At 45.8% G+C, this 15734-nt stretch overlaps 2 protein-coding genes across 5 annotated transcripts; one reads left to right on the top strand and one right to left on the bottom strand.

The window, feature by feature from the left end:
* Positions 1-293: 293 nt before the first annotated feature.
* Positions 294-5158, bottom strand: LOC103755121 (deoxycytidine kinase). 2 transcript variants are annotated; one of them, XM_008921030.4, is made up of 7 exons: positions 4951-5158; positions 4289-4404; positions 3637-3830; positions 3271-3418; positions 2917-3032; positions 1396-1495; positions 294-588 (listed from the first exon to the last, which is right to left on the bottom strand). In XM_008921030.4, the coding sequence occupies exons 1-7, from the start codon at positions 5048-5050 to the stop codon at positions 565-567; spliced, it is 798 nt and encodes a 265-aa protein (XP_008919278.1). In that variant the 5' UTR covers positions 5051-5158; the 3' UTR covers positions 294-564. The 2 variants fall into 2 exon arrangements, with proteins under 2 accessions (XP_008919278.1, XP_025751792.1); XM_025896007.2 differs by lacking the exon at positions 294-588 and having other exon boundaries at positions 1336-1495.
* A 651-nt stretch (positions 5159-5809) lies between these two features.
* HNRNPH1 (heterogeneous nuclear ribonucleoprotein H1) lies at positions 5810-15188 on the top strand. 3 transcript variants are annotated; one of them, XM_029962991.1, is made up of 13 exons: positions 5810-5935; positions 6782-6919; positions 7785-7940; positions 8140-8283; positions 9790-9928; positions 10926-11104; positions 11352-11423; positions 11524-11636; positions 11810-11945; positions 12100-12183; positions 12318-12368; positions 13381-13473; positions 14059-14666. In XM_029962991.1, exons 2-13 carry the CDS (start codon positions 6826-6828, stop codon positions 14181-14183), a joined length of 1386 nt encoding a protein of 461 aa, XP_029818851.1. In that variant the 5' UTR covers positions 5810-5935; positions 6782-6825; the 3' UTR covers positions 14184-14666. The 3 variants fall into 3 exon arrangements, with proteins under 3 accessions (XP_029818851.1, XP_029818850.1, XP_029818852.1); XM_029962990.1 differs by having other exon boundaries at positions 5811-5935; positions 11503-11636; positions 14059-15188; XM_029962992.1 differs by having other exon boundaries at positions 5811-5935; positions 11503-11636; positions 13944-15188.
* Positions 15189-15734: the final 546 nt, after the last annotated feature.

Raw genomic sequence — 15734 nt, 5'->3', positions numbered from 1 at the left:
GGGGGGGATTGGGGGAGGTGAGATCGTAAACGAGATAAGCGCAAATTACAGTTTATTACAGGTCTAACGTCCAGTCTTAAGTAGCGTTAAAGCCGGTGGGAACGGTCACGCGATTAAGCAGAAGTTGAAAGTAAAGGTTTTTCTGGACGCCATAACAGTCTCGTCTTAAAATGGTGAACCCGTGCCAGTTATTGCAAAACAACCCAGCTCAGCGCCTGCTATCTGTTTACTGGGTGTCAGCCATTGACAACCGCTGAGCTCCCCCGCGGGGACAAACAGCTCATAGGCAGTAGGACTTTTAATCTTTATTAAACAGTGGAGAATACACAGGAAAAACATTATCGAAGTGCCCCATATTTGTTTGTTTTAGCTATACAGAAAACTATCAAACTCACACAAGTCAGACAAGGGAAAAAACCCCAAATGATATTTTACGTTTTGGTCTTGCTTTAAAATAAGCTATACAGGTAATGCATTTGGTTAAAGTAAATTCTTGAACACACTGATTGATAAGTCTAAATCTGGAACTTCAGGGACTTGTTGTTTGAATTAATTTTCATCTTCTTAAGAAGTCAGGAAAGACTTGACCTGTCAAAAACAAAAAAGTATATATAATATTTGATGTATTAAAATCTGAAATACCAGGCTTTTCCCTTTGTTTGGAAACAAATAGTTTGTTACTATACAGTTTCCAAGGATGTTTTGCCCCTACATTTTTAATTCGTGACCTGAAATGCTAGTGGCCTTTCAGAGGGGCAAGGTTAAAGGTGGCATGTCTGAGTGTAGTCTGTACAGAACTCTAAGCTGTTAATTGCTGGTTTCTATGAGGATATAATAAGAAATACCTCCACAACTGAACAGTGCACTCCCCTTCCTGGTTTATTTTGAGCTATTTAATGGGGGGGATTAGGTTTGGCTTGAAGGAGTCATTCTGCAGTAATCTCAAATTGATGACCCAGAACAAGATGGAGGAGGGTTTGGTAGAAGAGCACATACCCATGCTTTTAAGGAGTTTTGGCTATTTTTTTTTTTGCCACAGCCTGGGCACACAACACACTGCTCCAGCATTTACTCCCTAAGGCTTGCCTTTCCTTGGAGCTGGTAAACACCATTTTAACTCAAGTGACCTCTTTACTGCCACCTTGTTTCCTCAAATGGCTGTTTACTTTTCTTCCCAACTCTACTTGGAAGTCTCATTTCATGCATTTGGAACTCTTCAGGAAACTGAGCCCTGTGTATAACCTTTGTCAGATGTGTTGTGTGAGGGGGCAGAAAGATCTCGAAGGAGAATGATTTTTACAAGCCTCAAATAAGCACTTCATCACAAATTTTAAGAACATAAATTGATAACTACAGAAGAAAAGCAGATACAGAGAAACAATATTTGCTACTTACCTTATCGATCAGGTACTCCTGTTTAATCTCATCATTTTTAAAATCTTCATTAACATCCAAAACTAGAATAGGAATCTCTTTGAGGTTCTCAAAATCAACTCTGTTAAATGGAAGAACATGGCATAAAGTATTGTGCATAAGACTCCAGTTCTTTAGTTGCTTTCCAAGGGTGCAGCATTAGTCAGATTACTACGTGCACCTGAGATGTTAATGCTGATGGCCATGACTTAAGTGTAAAGCCCAAGTCAAGTTTGTCCTTAATTGCTCTTGTGTAACCCAGTCAACATGGTATCACCACAACTTCCCTAGATTTCACAAATCTGGGTTCTTAGTATCTATTTGTTATGTACAAGTGAGAGGAAAAGATAGTTTGTTTTTTTACTTTAGCTTTCTTTATCCCATTCTTTCTGTCCCAGAATCAATCATCAGGAATTGATTCTGTAAGAGTGAGTACTTTTTTAAAGTATCGCTTACCCTGAGTCTTCCCCCATGTAATCCATTTACTAATATGCATTTTTAAAGCTTCCTTGCGTGGGGATGGCCTCTTTAACAGGTTATAAGACAGATATTTAAAATGTCTTAGAGATAAGCAAGACCATTTTGGCTTCAGTTTAAGAACAGATGGGAGCAGTAGTTGTGCAACTGGATGTGTTTTTCTCTTCAAGCAGTAGTTATTCTTTTAAGTGTGGAAATGTAGTAAGTGTGCTGAACAACATTCTAACTTGTGCTTGCAGACTTCAAGTGATTCTGTGAAAAACACAGGAAATGCTTGCTTACAAGTTTGGAATGAGTACACAACATATGCATTCCCAAAATTCCACACTATTTGCTGCCTTCTGTCTCCAAAGCATTTGGGTAATCCTACATCAAACTTAGGAAAGTAGATGTGACTGATAATGTACTTTTCCTAGAATTGTAGTGCTTCTCAGTCAGTAGAGGATTTTGGGCTCCTTTAGAGGAAAACTTGAAGTCTGCTTTCACGTTTAGAGATCCCTTAGATGGGAAAGCTGGTAAGAATAAGGAAGTTGGTGTGCAGAGATCACTCAGTTGCTGATTGGATTTCTTGTGTGTAACAGCGTCTGCCAAAAGCCTTTCTGAGTAAATATTAATCCTGGCTTCAAAATAAACTAAACTTTGTTGAAATATAGTCCTGCAAGTTTAAAGGTAGTTGGGACCTTGCCCCCCCATGCACTGGAACACAAAGCTGCTTAGTAAGTGACTTCTGTGATTGGCCATTGAAAACTATTTCATCTGCCCTATTCCTGTGCCCTTCCAATTAGCAAAATCCATATCCTTGCTGGAGTTACAGCTATAAAGCTTCCTAGTTGGAGCTAATGCTTAACAAAGGTTTCAAATTAGATGAAGTTCCATCTTTGAAAACTGAGAAGTGGGTCTAAAAATAAATCCTTTCAAGTGTGCCTGAGTGAAGCTAGACTTAAACTTTGGTTTTATCAACTTTAGTATAAAGCTGAAAGAACCTTGCCTGCAAGTTGAAACTTGCTACAGAAAATGGGTTCCTACCTCATAGTCCTTTCATGGAGCCAGGTTTCGTGTTTATAGTGGAGGTTTTCCAAATACTCAAGCTCAATTCCTTGTTCCTCTTCTCTTCCCCTCATCTGTAGCCTTTCCATGCATTTCTGGAAAAAGAAAAAGAAGCATAAATGTGGTCATTAATCATGTGTTGTAGGTTAAATCAGCTCAAAGGATCAAGTGGTCCTTAACTCAGGAGGACTAATGCTGGACATTAGTGAGCATTAATTTTAAATGCTTGGCTGAACATAAACAAGTTAAGTCTGTAATAACTTTTTTTGTACCCTGTTAAGCCCCTGGAAAATGAAGTTGGAACTGAAAAACTTTCACCTTCAGTGAGCATACCTGGGGTGTGGTTCTGAGGTAGATCATGCCATCCAGTTCTATATCTGATTGAAACTGATTCAAGAGCCATGTGTGCCAGTCCTGATAAATAGACCACTCTGTTTCATTAATGTTCCCAGACTCAAACAGGTTAGAAGCAAATACATATCTGCAATGAAAGACATCAGTCTCATGCCAGGAATGACAAAAATGAACTACCAAAACACTTGTCATTAGAACAGAAATCATGGTACTGAAAAAATGTCTGCCCTTAATCAAGCCTGCTCCCTGCAGGTATTATTTTAATATCAAGTGTTCTCCAGCTCTATGTCTTTAAAGACCTGGAGCTATTAATGTGAGTTCTTGCTGTGCTGTGAGAATAATTACCTGTCACTGTACACAGATCTCTCAAAAAATTGCACTGGATGTTCTGCTTCCTGTAGCTTTGCTGAGACTGGTTTTAACTGTGCTCTTACTCGGCTCAAGCAAGCATAAGTCTGAAAGGTGTAAGCCCATCTTGTGGGTTTGTCGTACAGCATTTGAAGCAGATTTCCTCCACTCTTCTGAGATGTTGAAAGTTCCTAGAAGGCAAGAGAAAAAAATTCAATACCAGATATTTGCAGGATTTTTATTTCCTTTTCTCAATCTGGAATTCTGGTTTGTTAAAGTGAGAATTCATACACTTGTGTTTTTTGTGTGTTGGGTGTTTTTTTGGTTTTTTTTTTTTTTGTAAGGAAAATGCTTAGCATAGGATCAAAGAGACTTTTTTGTCAGGTGATTGTAGTAGTCATAACTGCTTCTTTAAGTAGGTTGTTTGTCGAGTTCCACATTTTAGTGTGATTCTGTGGAGTAGGGATATGATTTGGAATATACATTCAGTAGTATCTTGCCTTAACATTTCTGAGTGCCTGACCGACTGGTATGATAGTGGGGATGACTCTGGCTACTGCAGACTAAGTACGGTTGGATTTTGGCATAGCTCCCTCATCACAAAATTCCTTGCAGTTTGGTTGTCCTGACCCACATCCCGCACAGCTACCTGATACTCATCCTCGGTTGTCTGGACATTGCACCACTTGGCGATGGGCTCGGGAATGATCTCCCACTCATCGCTGTGCTTCTCCAGCAGGCTCACAAACGTTGACTTCCCTGCAGCTGCAGGAGATATGAGAAGTTCACTAGGGGTTGATCAGAGCGGTGGTAGGTGACGGGTACAGGGGCAGCGGTGAGGTCTGTGAGGGGCAGTCGGTGCGGCATTCGGGGCGCGGGGCTCCCGGGGCGAAAACGGCGCTAATCTGCGGCACCAGAAGGGCCGCGCCCGGGCCAGGCGGGCGATAAGACACGAGCCGGACATTTTAGGAGCTTGGCGGCGGCGGAGCTCGGCGCGGCGGCGGGGGCAGAGCCGGAGCGGCCGCGCAGGCGCCGGGAATTGGCGCGGGCGGAGCGGAACGGGCAGCGCGTCCCGCGGAGCTCATTCTCCACAGTCCTCTGCGCGTAGGGGGCACGACGGGCACCCGGCCGTGGCAGTGGTTTCCCGACGTGATCCCGACCCCGTTCTCCCTGCAGAGCCCCTCGCTGCCCGCAGAGCCGGGCGGACAAGCCCCGCATTGCCCTCTCCCCTCCTCCTCCCCCATCCCAGCCCCTCGGCGCGCTCCTGTGCTGACCCCCCGGCCGGCCCCTATCCCGCGCCGCCGAACTCACCGATGTTCCCCTCGATGGAAACTTTCCTGAGGCGCTTCTGGAAGCTGGAGTCGAGGGAGCCGGCCGGGCTCTGGCAGTGCCGCTTGGCGGGGGTGGACATGGCTTTTCGGAGCGGGAGCCCAGGGGGTTCCCAGCAGCTCCCGCGCAGTTTTAAGTATCCCGCCCGCCGGTGGGCGGGATGGCCGCTCCCCGGGGAGAGGCGGAGGCGCTGCCCCCTCCTGCCGCCCCTTGTACCCCGCTCCTGCCGCCGCGGGATTCCGAAATGGGCGTTTGGCGGCTGAAATGGGGCAGGGCAGCTTTGTGCGGGAAATGACTAACGCGGTTCCACTCACTGAGCAGATTTGCATTAGTGCAAACGACTGCGCCGTGTGCTCGATTTACAGAAGTATCCTGAGTATGCGGGGTTGTTTTGGTTTGGTTTGGTTTTTTTTTCATTTTTCAAAAATCCTCTAGGTGTGGCAGTTCGGTAGTTGTTAGTGGTCCAGATCGGTGTTTTTACAGTAAACACCTCAAGGACTTACGTGAGAGATGAGGCAGGTTTGCAGTCCTTTTTGGTACTGACTGGAGAAGCATGCATGGACGAATGATGTTCATCCAGAGGCAGCTCTGAACAGCTTCTGGGCTCCAAATAACCCATGTCAGGGGCTTTATGGAGCCTGCTCACCTCTGGGCACGGGTCCCCTACCCCCTGCGTGGGCAAGTTGAAACATGAGCTGCTTGTTCTTTCCAGTGGAAGGAGAGGGCATGGAGAATTCTTAGGTGGTGAGTTACTCCTGTAACTCCTTCCTCTAACTACGAGATTCAGGGTGAAATCTAGCCAGGTCTGGTGTGTTTGGAGGAGACGGGAGGGAGTAAACTTTTCCTTTCTTTTATGATAATTGTGACCCATTGTCTCTTCTCTCCCCATCTCCTCCAAACACACCAGGCTTCAGTGACCGAAGCGAGCAGATTGTTTCGCGTGGGGTAGCGTCAGCATTTGAAGCTGGTAAGTGCTAGTTCCCACACACCTCTGTGCAGCCAGAGCGCCCTCGCTGTCGGTGCGGGCCGAGTGTCGGCACCGGGACCGGCCCGGGCGGGCGGTGTGAGGGTGAGGGGGGGCTGAGGGGCGTGCGGGGCATGCGCATGAGCGGCGTCGGGGACGCGGGCCGGGGCTTTGTTCGGCGCGCGTGGCGGGCGGGCGGGCGCGTGCGCACAGGCCGCGGACAGGCGGCGCGCGCGCGGGGTGTCCGGGGGCGGGCCGGGCCCCAGCGCGCACGCGCACGATCCGGCCAACGCTGCAAGCCGCTCCTTCCCGTGAGCGCGACTGGCGCGGGGCTCGCGCGCTCAAACCGGTGCCCGGTTGCTCTGTGCCCGCTCCACGCACACGCACCAGCGGCCACACGTCGCTTCTCCCCGAACCCGCGCGGGCGCTTGCGCCATCGCCGGGGCCGCGGGCCGCCAGGGCGGCGTCCGGGCCCGCGCTCTTTGTTGCGGCGGAGGCCGCCAGCGGAAGCGGAGCACCCGCCCGCCATGTTCCTAGGCCGCGCTCTCGCCACAGGCTCGCCCGCTCGCGTGCCGCCTGACCGGGACTAGGCGCTCTTTCTTTTACGGACAGCGGATCAGGCTCGGAAGCCTAAACCAGCGCGGGCCCCACCATGTGTGCGTGCGGCGGAAGGGGCAGGGCGCGGAGCCGGGGGCGGAGCGGCGCGGAGAGTGAGGCGCAGCGCCGAGGCAGAGGAGGCTCGGGGAGGGCCAGGGCACAGGCCAGGGGGGCCGCCGGGCGCTCTGAGGGGGTGCGGGTGGCGGCCGTGCTGAGCACGAGTCTCAAAGGGCCCGTTCTGGTCTTCTCCAGCAACCACAGAAGCCGAGACAGAGCAGAGCCTCACCCCCAATGTGATGCTCAACACGGAGAGCAGCGAGGGATACGTGGTGAAAGTCCGGGGGCTGCCTTGGTCCTGCTCCACCGAGGAGGTACAGAGATTCTTCTCTGGTAAGTGGGGCCGGGGAGGATGGGGGTGTCAGAGAGGGTTCGGGCTCTGTTGTCTGGATCCTGCATCCCTCCCGGGGACTCTGTGCCGGTGGGAACGCTGCAGGGAGCAGCAGCAGGAATCATTCAGGAGCCAGTGAAGTTTGTAATGCAACAAGTGCTTCAGGCAGGGCCCGGTATGCAAAGCCGTGCTTGTGTGAGCAGGAACTCCACACAAAGGGGCTTAGTCTGCACGTTGCTGGGATGGCCACGGTTGCCTTCGCTGCTTGAGCAACCAGGAAAGAGAAGCTTCCATTTTAAAGAAAACTTCAGAATTCTTGCTTGAGATTAAACTAAATCAGTTTAATTCTCTGTGTTGTCCTAACAGGCTCTCTTGTGTTCATTCTGTGTGTCCTTGCCCCGAATTAGTAGCATTCTGCAGTAATGAATTGTAGTGAGAAACACATGCTTTCTGCGGTGGCTGGAGATTTTAAAGCTGCTTCAGGAATTTGATGAATTGGACTTGGTTCTGATTTAGTTTATTACACTTGCACTGATTGCTATTATTGCTTATTTGTTTTAAGCTGATGAGAAAGTTAAGATCAAAAGCAGATAGTGCATTTAACTTGAGGCAGAGAAGGTTTGAAAATGGATAGATAATTTGTAGTTGCCAATCTGTAGGTTTGACTAGAAGAGTAACTTAATTTTAGTTAGTCTCTTTGGTCATTGTAAGGTTGTAACAAGAATACTGCTGGTTTGGTGGTTTTGTCATCTTGTTACAACTTGATAGTTGTTGCTACGTTTTTCTTTTTAGAATATATGCAACTTGTAAAGTCACAATGTTCCTGTTATAACTAAATTAATTCTGACCTTTCTATTTCGTTTTCAGATTGCAAAATTCTGAATGGGGCTCTGGGTATCCGTTTCATCTACACCAGGGAGGGCAGGCCAAGTGGAGAAGCATTTGCTGAACTTGAATCAGAGGAGGATGTGAAATTGGCCCTGAAAAAAGACAGAGAAACAATGGGACACAGATATGTTGAAGGTTTGACTCAGTTGGTCTAGTAACTGACTTACATGTGTTCGTGCTTGATGGGTTTTTGGTTGATTGTTTCTTTATCTCTTTAAAATGCATGTGGAAGGACAAATGGACTTGTATATCATAAGTTGACTAGTTTCAAGGCAAATGACTTTTAAAGCCGTTGCTTTTTCCAGAATGCATTAATTCTAAGTGCCTTTTACAGTTTTCAAGTCAAACAACGTTGAAATGGATTGGGTTCTGAAGCATACTGGTCCCAACAGCCCTGATACAGCTAATGATGGTTTTGTACGTCTTAGAGGACTCCCATTTGGCTGTAGTAAAGAAGAAATTGTACAGTTTTTTTCAGGTATGTGGGATAAAAGTAGTAGCTATAGCACTATTGGTTTATGCTAAAAAAAAAAAAACCCCGACAAACCAAAGAAACATGGATTGCCCTGTAGTCCTTCCAACAGTATTTATGGGTATTAAAACTAGATAAACCAATTTTTTATTAGTTATATGTGCTTGAGGGATCCATTGGATCAATTCCTGAAGTACCTGATCATAATTTAGGGAATGCCAAAGAGCTACTTGAATATATACTTAGTGGGACATATTGTTCCATGTAAGCATTGCAGAAAACAAGTGTCTTGCCTTCCAAATTAAAGTGAACAATTCAGGTGAGAGGATATTTCCACCCCCAGTCTCTGCTGCTTTACCCTGTCAGTGAAGGATGTACAACACCCTCACCTCCGGACTCTGTGTGAGGAGCAGGATCTGAGAAAGGGCAGGCATTGAGCCCATGGCTGCTTCCAAGCATAGATTTAGTACTGAATGAAAGTCCAGAGAAAAACAACCTGTTGAACTCTACCCAAGTACAGATTTGCCCCCTTCTCTTTCTATGGGGAAAGAAAGAAACCCTTGATACCTAGCTCAAAGTTTTTGTGGATGAAGAGATAATGTCTTATTTTGACTAATTTTTTACTTTTTTTGCAGCTACCGTATGTTTTAGAAACTGGAATTACAAACTATTAAAAATGCCTAAGAATAAAAGCTATTGATTTCTTTAGGATTTCATTTTGATAGTATTTTCAAAATAGTAGATTTCTAAATGTTTTGCTATAACAAGATATAATTGAACTTACTGTTTTACTTTAAAATACAGTAGAAATATTTCCAATTTTACAACTTCAGGACTTGTTTTTTGTTTTCTGAATCGGTGATATGAACAAGCAATTTCTAAGCATGTACGTTTTAAGCTGTTTTTTTCTTACTTGGTGAAGTAATTCAAGCTTTAAAAACTGTTAATGTGCTTAATATACAAAATGTGCCTTTTCTGTTCAGGAACTAATACTTTAAAATTACTTCATGATTTTTTTCTTAATTAAGCACTCCTAAAGATAAAAAAAATCAATGCTGAAACTTGATGTTTGCATAAGACTTAATTATTTTATTTGAGTGACTTCTGGTAAAATTACTTGTTCTATATAAAGCTGTTTAATTTGCTGTGTTTGAATTTTAAGTTCTCTTAAAAAGTTCGTCTTAAATACTTTCACAGAATTGAAGAGGTTTGTAATAATATGTGAGGTTCTTAATGCACCCTGCATTAGATGCCTTCTCTGAGGAGTTGTTCCTGACTCTCAGAGCATTTCTGTGCTCTGCAGGGTGGGTTAAGAACCTGAACTGAATGGTATGTGATCGTGGAGCTCTTTGTTGACGTGCCTTTTTTTCTTCTGGTGTTCTAGAATCAACATACCATTCACTTAAAAGTGTTTAAATTCTGGTGTTTTTAAAGCTATAAGAAAAAACTCATGACTGGGCTTGTGATGTTAATATTGCCCCCCTACTGGGGTTATTTGTCCTTGGGTTGAAGGGTTGGAAATCGTGCCAAATGGGATAACATTGCCGGTGGACTTCCAGGGGAGGAGTACGGGGGAGGCCTTCGTGCAGTTTGCTTCACAGGAAATAGCTGAAAAGGCTCTAAAGAAACACAAGGAAAGAATAGGGCACAGGTGGGGATGGATGGTTGGTTGGCTCTGTCACTTTTCTTATGGTAAACAATTAAATCCATATTCTCTCTTCTGAAAGTGTTAACATCCAAATCAAAACAGTGTTTTGGTCCCTAACTCAGTGATGAGTAAAGCCATTGATTGCTACATCTGTGGCACAGACTGTTTGGATCTACCCAAAACATGCAAGATAAAATTGGGCTAAACTAAATTGTGCTTTGAAACCTGAGTAATAACAGGAGTGCAAAACTGATAGCTTGGAAGTGACAAAGTTGAGAGACTATGGCTTTAACTTCTCAAATAGCACCAATTCTGCCTTTAGCTCTAAAGACATGCACAGTACTCTTACTACCATAAGAAAATGTGATACTTTCTAAACTTGTTTTATAAGTTGAAATGTAACAAATTTACTTACTGTATTAATCTTCAATGTAATAAGCATAGCTTTCAAGAAATTGTCACAAAGGGTTTTTATTCTATTTTACTTGTGACTATTTTTCATTGAAGCATGCACCTTTTGCCTACGCTGAATCACTGAAGCATAGGCTGGGTTCACTAGTACATGCAGAGCTTTTTGTGGCATCCTGATGGGTTAAACTCTTGGTGGAGACCAGGTTTTTAACCCTCTGTTTCCATTGCCTCAAGCAAAATGGTGCTGAGTTGAGTGGACGCCAGTCCCTCCTACGTTTTTTGACTAACACCTTAAATTGGGGGGAGGTGGGTGGGGAAATCAGTACTGCTCCCCCACCCTTAAGGCTGGGATACTGCCAAGTATGAGGAGCACATAAACCCTTCAGTAATTTTAATTTCTTGAAAATACACTGATTTGATTGTAATGTAGCATAAAATAGAATGTCATTGCCTACATAATGTAAGGAAACCTGGCTTAAAATTACCGCCAGTGTCAAGGCTATGACTAAATGGCTTGTTGTAATGTGAAGTTGTGAGGTGTTTGTGGAAGAGATCAAAGACTGACTTGTTCCTGTGGAAACACTTGTAGGTACATTGAGATCTTCAAGAGTAGCCGAGCAGAAGTGCGCACTCACTACGACCCTCCTCGCAAGCTGTTGGCAATGCAGAGGCCTGGTCCGTACGACAGGCCCGGTCTTACGCGCGGATATAACAGCCTGGGTAGAGGAAGTAGCTTGGAGAGAATGAGGCGTGGAGCCTACGGAGGAGGTAAGTGCACAGAGTCCGAGGGAGCTGCTCGTATGAAAAGCAGCAACACTTGGACCTGGTAGTGTCTTCCCTGCTTTGTAACTGCTGGTTTGTATGTGTCCTTGGCTTTAGTTCTTGTAGAAGAAATGAAACTTTGTAAGCTGTTGTTTGCAGTGTGTACGTGTGTATTTGGATCTTTCTGTAGTCGAAATGAACGTTTATTTGGATCTTTGTGTAGTTGAAATGAACATGTCCAATCTGTTTCTAGGTTATGGAGGTTATGATGACTACAATGGGTATAATGATGGCTATGGGTTTGGTTCTGATAGATTTGGAAGAGGTAAGAGATCTCTAATAGGAACAGTAACTGAACTTACGACATGTGTCAAAAGAAACTAAAATACATCTGAAAGACCTAGAATGGACTCTTTTCTCTGCAGGGATGTCGGACCACAGGTACGGCGACGGATCGTCCACCTTCCAGAGCACCACTGGCCACTGCGTCCACATGCGAGGTCTGCCCTACAGAGCCACGGAGAACGACATCTACAACGTGAGTCCCAAATGCTGCTCCCTTCCCTTGTGCATGCCTTCGGGTCCTGTGGTCCTCGTTGGACATGCCAGCTGCACTGCAGCTGGAGAGTGTTCCTTTATGGAACAGGGCTGCTTGTAAACCCCAGCTGTTGCATCGGTGCGTTTTAATCTGTGTGACTGTTCCGTGTGTAGTTCTTCTCACCTCTGAACCCTGTAAGAGTACACATTGAAATTGGACCAGATGGCAGAGTAACTGGAGAGGCAGACGTTGAATTTGCTACTCACGAGGATGCAGTGGCTGCTATGTCCAAAGACAAAGCAAATATGCGTAAGTCTGGCTGCTCGGAATAGGTGGATTTAGGGAAATGACAGCAGTGCAGCTGTAGGGCATGTGCTGTCACTGGAATGCCAAGGATTTTACTGCAGCTTCACTTGCAGTGAGACAAGCTGCATGGTCTCATGGCAAAACTTTCTTCTTTCAGAACACAGATATGTAGAACTCTTCCTGAATTCTACAGCAGGAGGAACTGGTGGTGCCTATGGCAGTCAGATGATGGGAGCAATGGGTATGTGTGATGGTCTCGCTGCACTTTTAAACAGGTGCTTGCTATTGAAGGAAGCTGGCACATTTTGTGCAGCTCCTGCTTATTCTGTGCCTGGATCAAAACTGAAATTCAGCATTCTGTCTTTGTTCACACAGTCAAGGAATCAGAAGGGGTAGTCCAAGATTGGAACACTAGCACACTGGCAGGTATGTAAACCTTTTGGGAATATATTTGACAATTATTAGGTTAAATAAAATGTGGTGTGGGGTGGCTGGTGGGATGAGTGGCTTCTGGGAATGTGGGTGGTGCAAAAGTGGGATCTTCCTCCTGTCCTTTTATTCTCCTTCCCTCTCCCTTCTTGGGACATAGTCTGGTGATAGAGGATGTATCTGTGGCACGTGACCTGCCACTCAAGCTTGGTCTTGGTGGTGAGAGAGAAATGTATTTGGAATTGGGGAAGAAACTGTCTGAATTGCTCTAGCAAACCCCAGAATTGTTTAAAAATCTAAAATGTCTGTTAGCAGCACAAATCTATTGCTGTTGTGTCTATAAGGCAGATACCCTCTTGACACCCAACTGGGCTGGTTTCTTAGAGGTGAAGGTGGGGTTGGTTTCTGGGGGGGCTCCTTTCTCGAGGGTGTGGGGGTGTGGGTACACTGCTGCTGTTGTAGTACTCTGATCACAAAATGTTTGAAGTCTAATACTGATACTTGAACTACAAAAGAGCTTTGTAGGAGTGATGTACAAATGATGAGGTGAAGAGCAGTTGTTAGTGAGCTTAAGTGAGCCACAGCAGTGCTGTGGTGCACAACCAGTGTGGAGCAGGAATAAGTCTGTTGGGACCATATACAAACTCCAGTTAACGAGCTGGTGCTCTTCTGGACAGGCAGCAGCAGTCCTCTGTGAGGTCACTTAAAGCCAAGCTTAAGTCTTTTGGGGTGTCTTATGTATAATGCAGACCAATAGAACATCACACTGTTCTGTACAGTCCAGAGAAACTTCAAAAGGAAAAGCAATTTTTGAAGTCCTGTTTGACTGGAGGGGTGTCTTCAGAAACCCGATCACTTTCCTTGAATTTGTTACCTTGTATACTTAAGTTCCCTGGGTGTGAGAGAGGCTGTGGCAGAATGCTGGGGCTGTTGGGTGAGGGATGGGTTTGTTGATGATGAGCAGACTTTGACAGCCAAGTTCTTAACGTTTTTATCCTTACCTTGGAAGGAAGCCAATCCAGTTATGGTGCTCCAGGCAGCCAGCAGCTGAGTGGGGGTTATGGAGGAGGATATGGAGGTCAAAGCAGCATGAGTGGCTATGGTAAGAGCATTTCTTTGCTGGTTTCAGGTGGGCTGGGTGCTGCTGGCTGAACATGCCCTTCACTGGTGTTGAAGGGTTGTGCTACAGCCTGGGCAGCACAAGCCCTGGAAGACGTGGCTGTTGTGAATGTTAAAAATAATGGGTAACTGGGAGGGGGGGAATCTATTCAAAAGAGAAATGGGAAGGTGAGGGAAGAAATGTGGAAACTTACTCTGAAAGGAGTAGGAAATGCCAGTCTCCAGACTTGCATTGCTCTGATCACTTCCTTTCTTAGTCTAAAAGCTGGAGACCAGCTTTGTTTCAACACAGTACAAATGGGGGGGAGGGGATGTGGGAGGCTGGGTCCTCCCCATGCCCCCAGAGCGGTGCTAAAGCTCTGGATTGGGAAGGGGGGTGATGCAGAGCTCATGCTGTCATTGAACAACCGGTGACTGACTTTGGGTACGGAGCTGTAAACTGACACTTTGCAGCGTTGGGCACGGTAGACGGTATTTACGAGGTGGCCCAGCAAGGACAGGCGTTGGGGCAAGGATGCTTCGAGTCGGCCTGAGGCAGCTGTGAACCTGCTGTCGGTTTCCCCCTCAGACCCCGGGAGCCAGGGCGCCATGAACAGCAGCTACTACAGCAGTGGGAACCGCGCATCCATGGGAGTGAACGGCATGGGCGGCATGTCCAACATGTCCAACATGAGTGGTGGCTGGGGAATGTAACCAATCGCTGACTTTTGGTCGCATCTTTTTTAAAAAACAAAAAAACAAAAAACTAAGTTTAACAGTTTTGCAATACGAGCTTGTGATTTATGCTTTACTGTAAGTGAATTCAGGATTGTTTTAAAACCCTTCAGGTTCAGTATTTTTGAACATACAGAAATGAACATTCATCTAGGATGTAATAACCAAGTAAAGACTTTAACTGTTAAACGATTTGGAGCGTTTCTCAAGTTAGTTTTGTTGTAGGAGTGTATTTAAGCAGTAAGCGTATTTAGGTTAAAGCTGTTTGAATTATGTTAAATGTTGCTCTTATACCATATTACATCCGACACTGTTTTGAATACATGTTGAAAAGAGACATGCTTTTTTGTAAAGAACCAATATAGAAGCTGTGTCTGAAAATCAAAGTGAACATTTGGCATGTTAGTTCTAGTTTATTTCTTTTAATATCCTGTAAGGCATGTTAAAGCTTTTTTTTTTTTTTTTAAGTTAATGGGGGAAACATGTTGAGACGCAATACGGCTACTTTAGGATTTTGGTCTTGGTGTTCGTATAAAATTCTGAGGCCTTGATTTAATCTTTCATTGTATTGTGATTTCCTTTTTAGGTGTATTGCGCTAAGTGAAACTTGTTAAATAAATCTTCCTTTTAAAAACTGGAACTCACTCCTTTTTGACCTCCAGCTTCTTGTAACTACACTTGCATCTGTGTCCTGTGTGACTGCAGTGCTCTTGCCATGCAGCTGCCCTGAGCAGCCACTCCTCTTGCTGAGCGCTGGCCTGTAGTGTTACAGTGACAACTGGGGGTAGCAAAGGAGGCCACCCCGCTGCTGGGGGCAGCCAGTGTGTGTTGGGTCAAAGTGCTGCACGGCTGTGCCCTGAGCAGGGGCTCTGGGCCATAAAGCTGCTGGGGGTGGGGTGAGAGGTGATTCTGTACTTTCTTGTAGGCATCAGTGGACTCAGCAGCTTCTGCAACCATGTTTCAATAAATGCAACTTGTAAAACATCCTGCTTAAAGATGTGGTTTTGTAACTTAGTTACAGCTTTTGAGCACTGCAAGTTTCCCTGAAATAATACAGCATCTGCTTCCCTGCCTTTGCTGTAGTACCTGTGCTTGCCCTTAGTAATGAACCCTTTGTCCTAAAGGGTTACAAACCTGAGGTCCCTTTCTACAGTGAAGAAGATACTTCTTCTCCAGGGGGGAGCTGTAAAGGTTGACTCCTGAGCACTGTGTGCTGCAGCCACAGCTGTGTCTGCTGTGGTAAAACCCTGCTTCCTGAGGGGGGATGGCTGAGGTCAGAACTGGCAGCTGGAGCCCAGCTCAATGGGCTCTGCTAAACCCCTGGCAGAGCTGGGGGATCACCCCTGGGTTTGCACTGTTCCACAGGGAGCCTCAAGGAGCTCTTCTGGAACCTGTGGCTCTCACAACATTCCTGTTGGAGGGTGCACATCTCCACGAGGGTGCTGTTGGGGACAGTGGTGCCTTCACCCTGTAGTTCCTGGGGTGCGGCAACAGCCCAGCGTGCTGGTGCTCCATAACACAAACTGCTCT

Source organism: Manacus vitellinus, unplaced genomic scaffold (genome assembly GCF_001715985.3).
Source record: "Manacus vitellinus isolate BGI_N305 unplaced genomic scaffold, ASM171598v3 scaffold_51_pilon, whole genome shotgun sequence".
NCBI classification, from domain to species: domain Eukaryota; kingdom Metazoa; phylum Chordata; class Aves; order Passeriformes; family Pipridae; genus Manacus; species Manacus vitellinus.
This window is presented reverse-complemented; position numbering and strand designations above follow the sequence as displayed.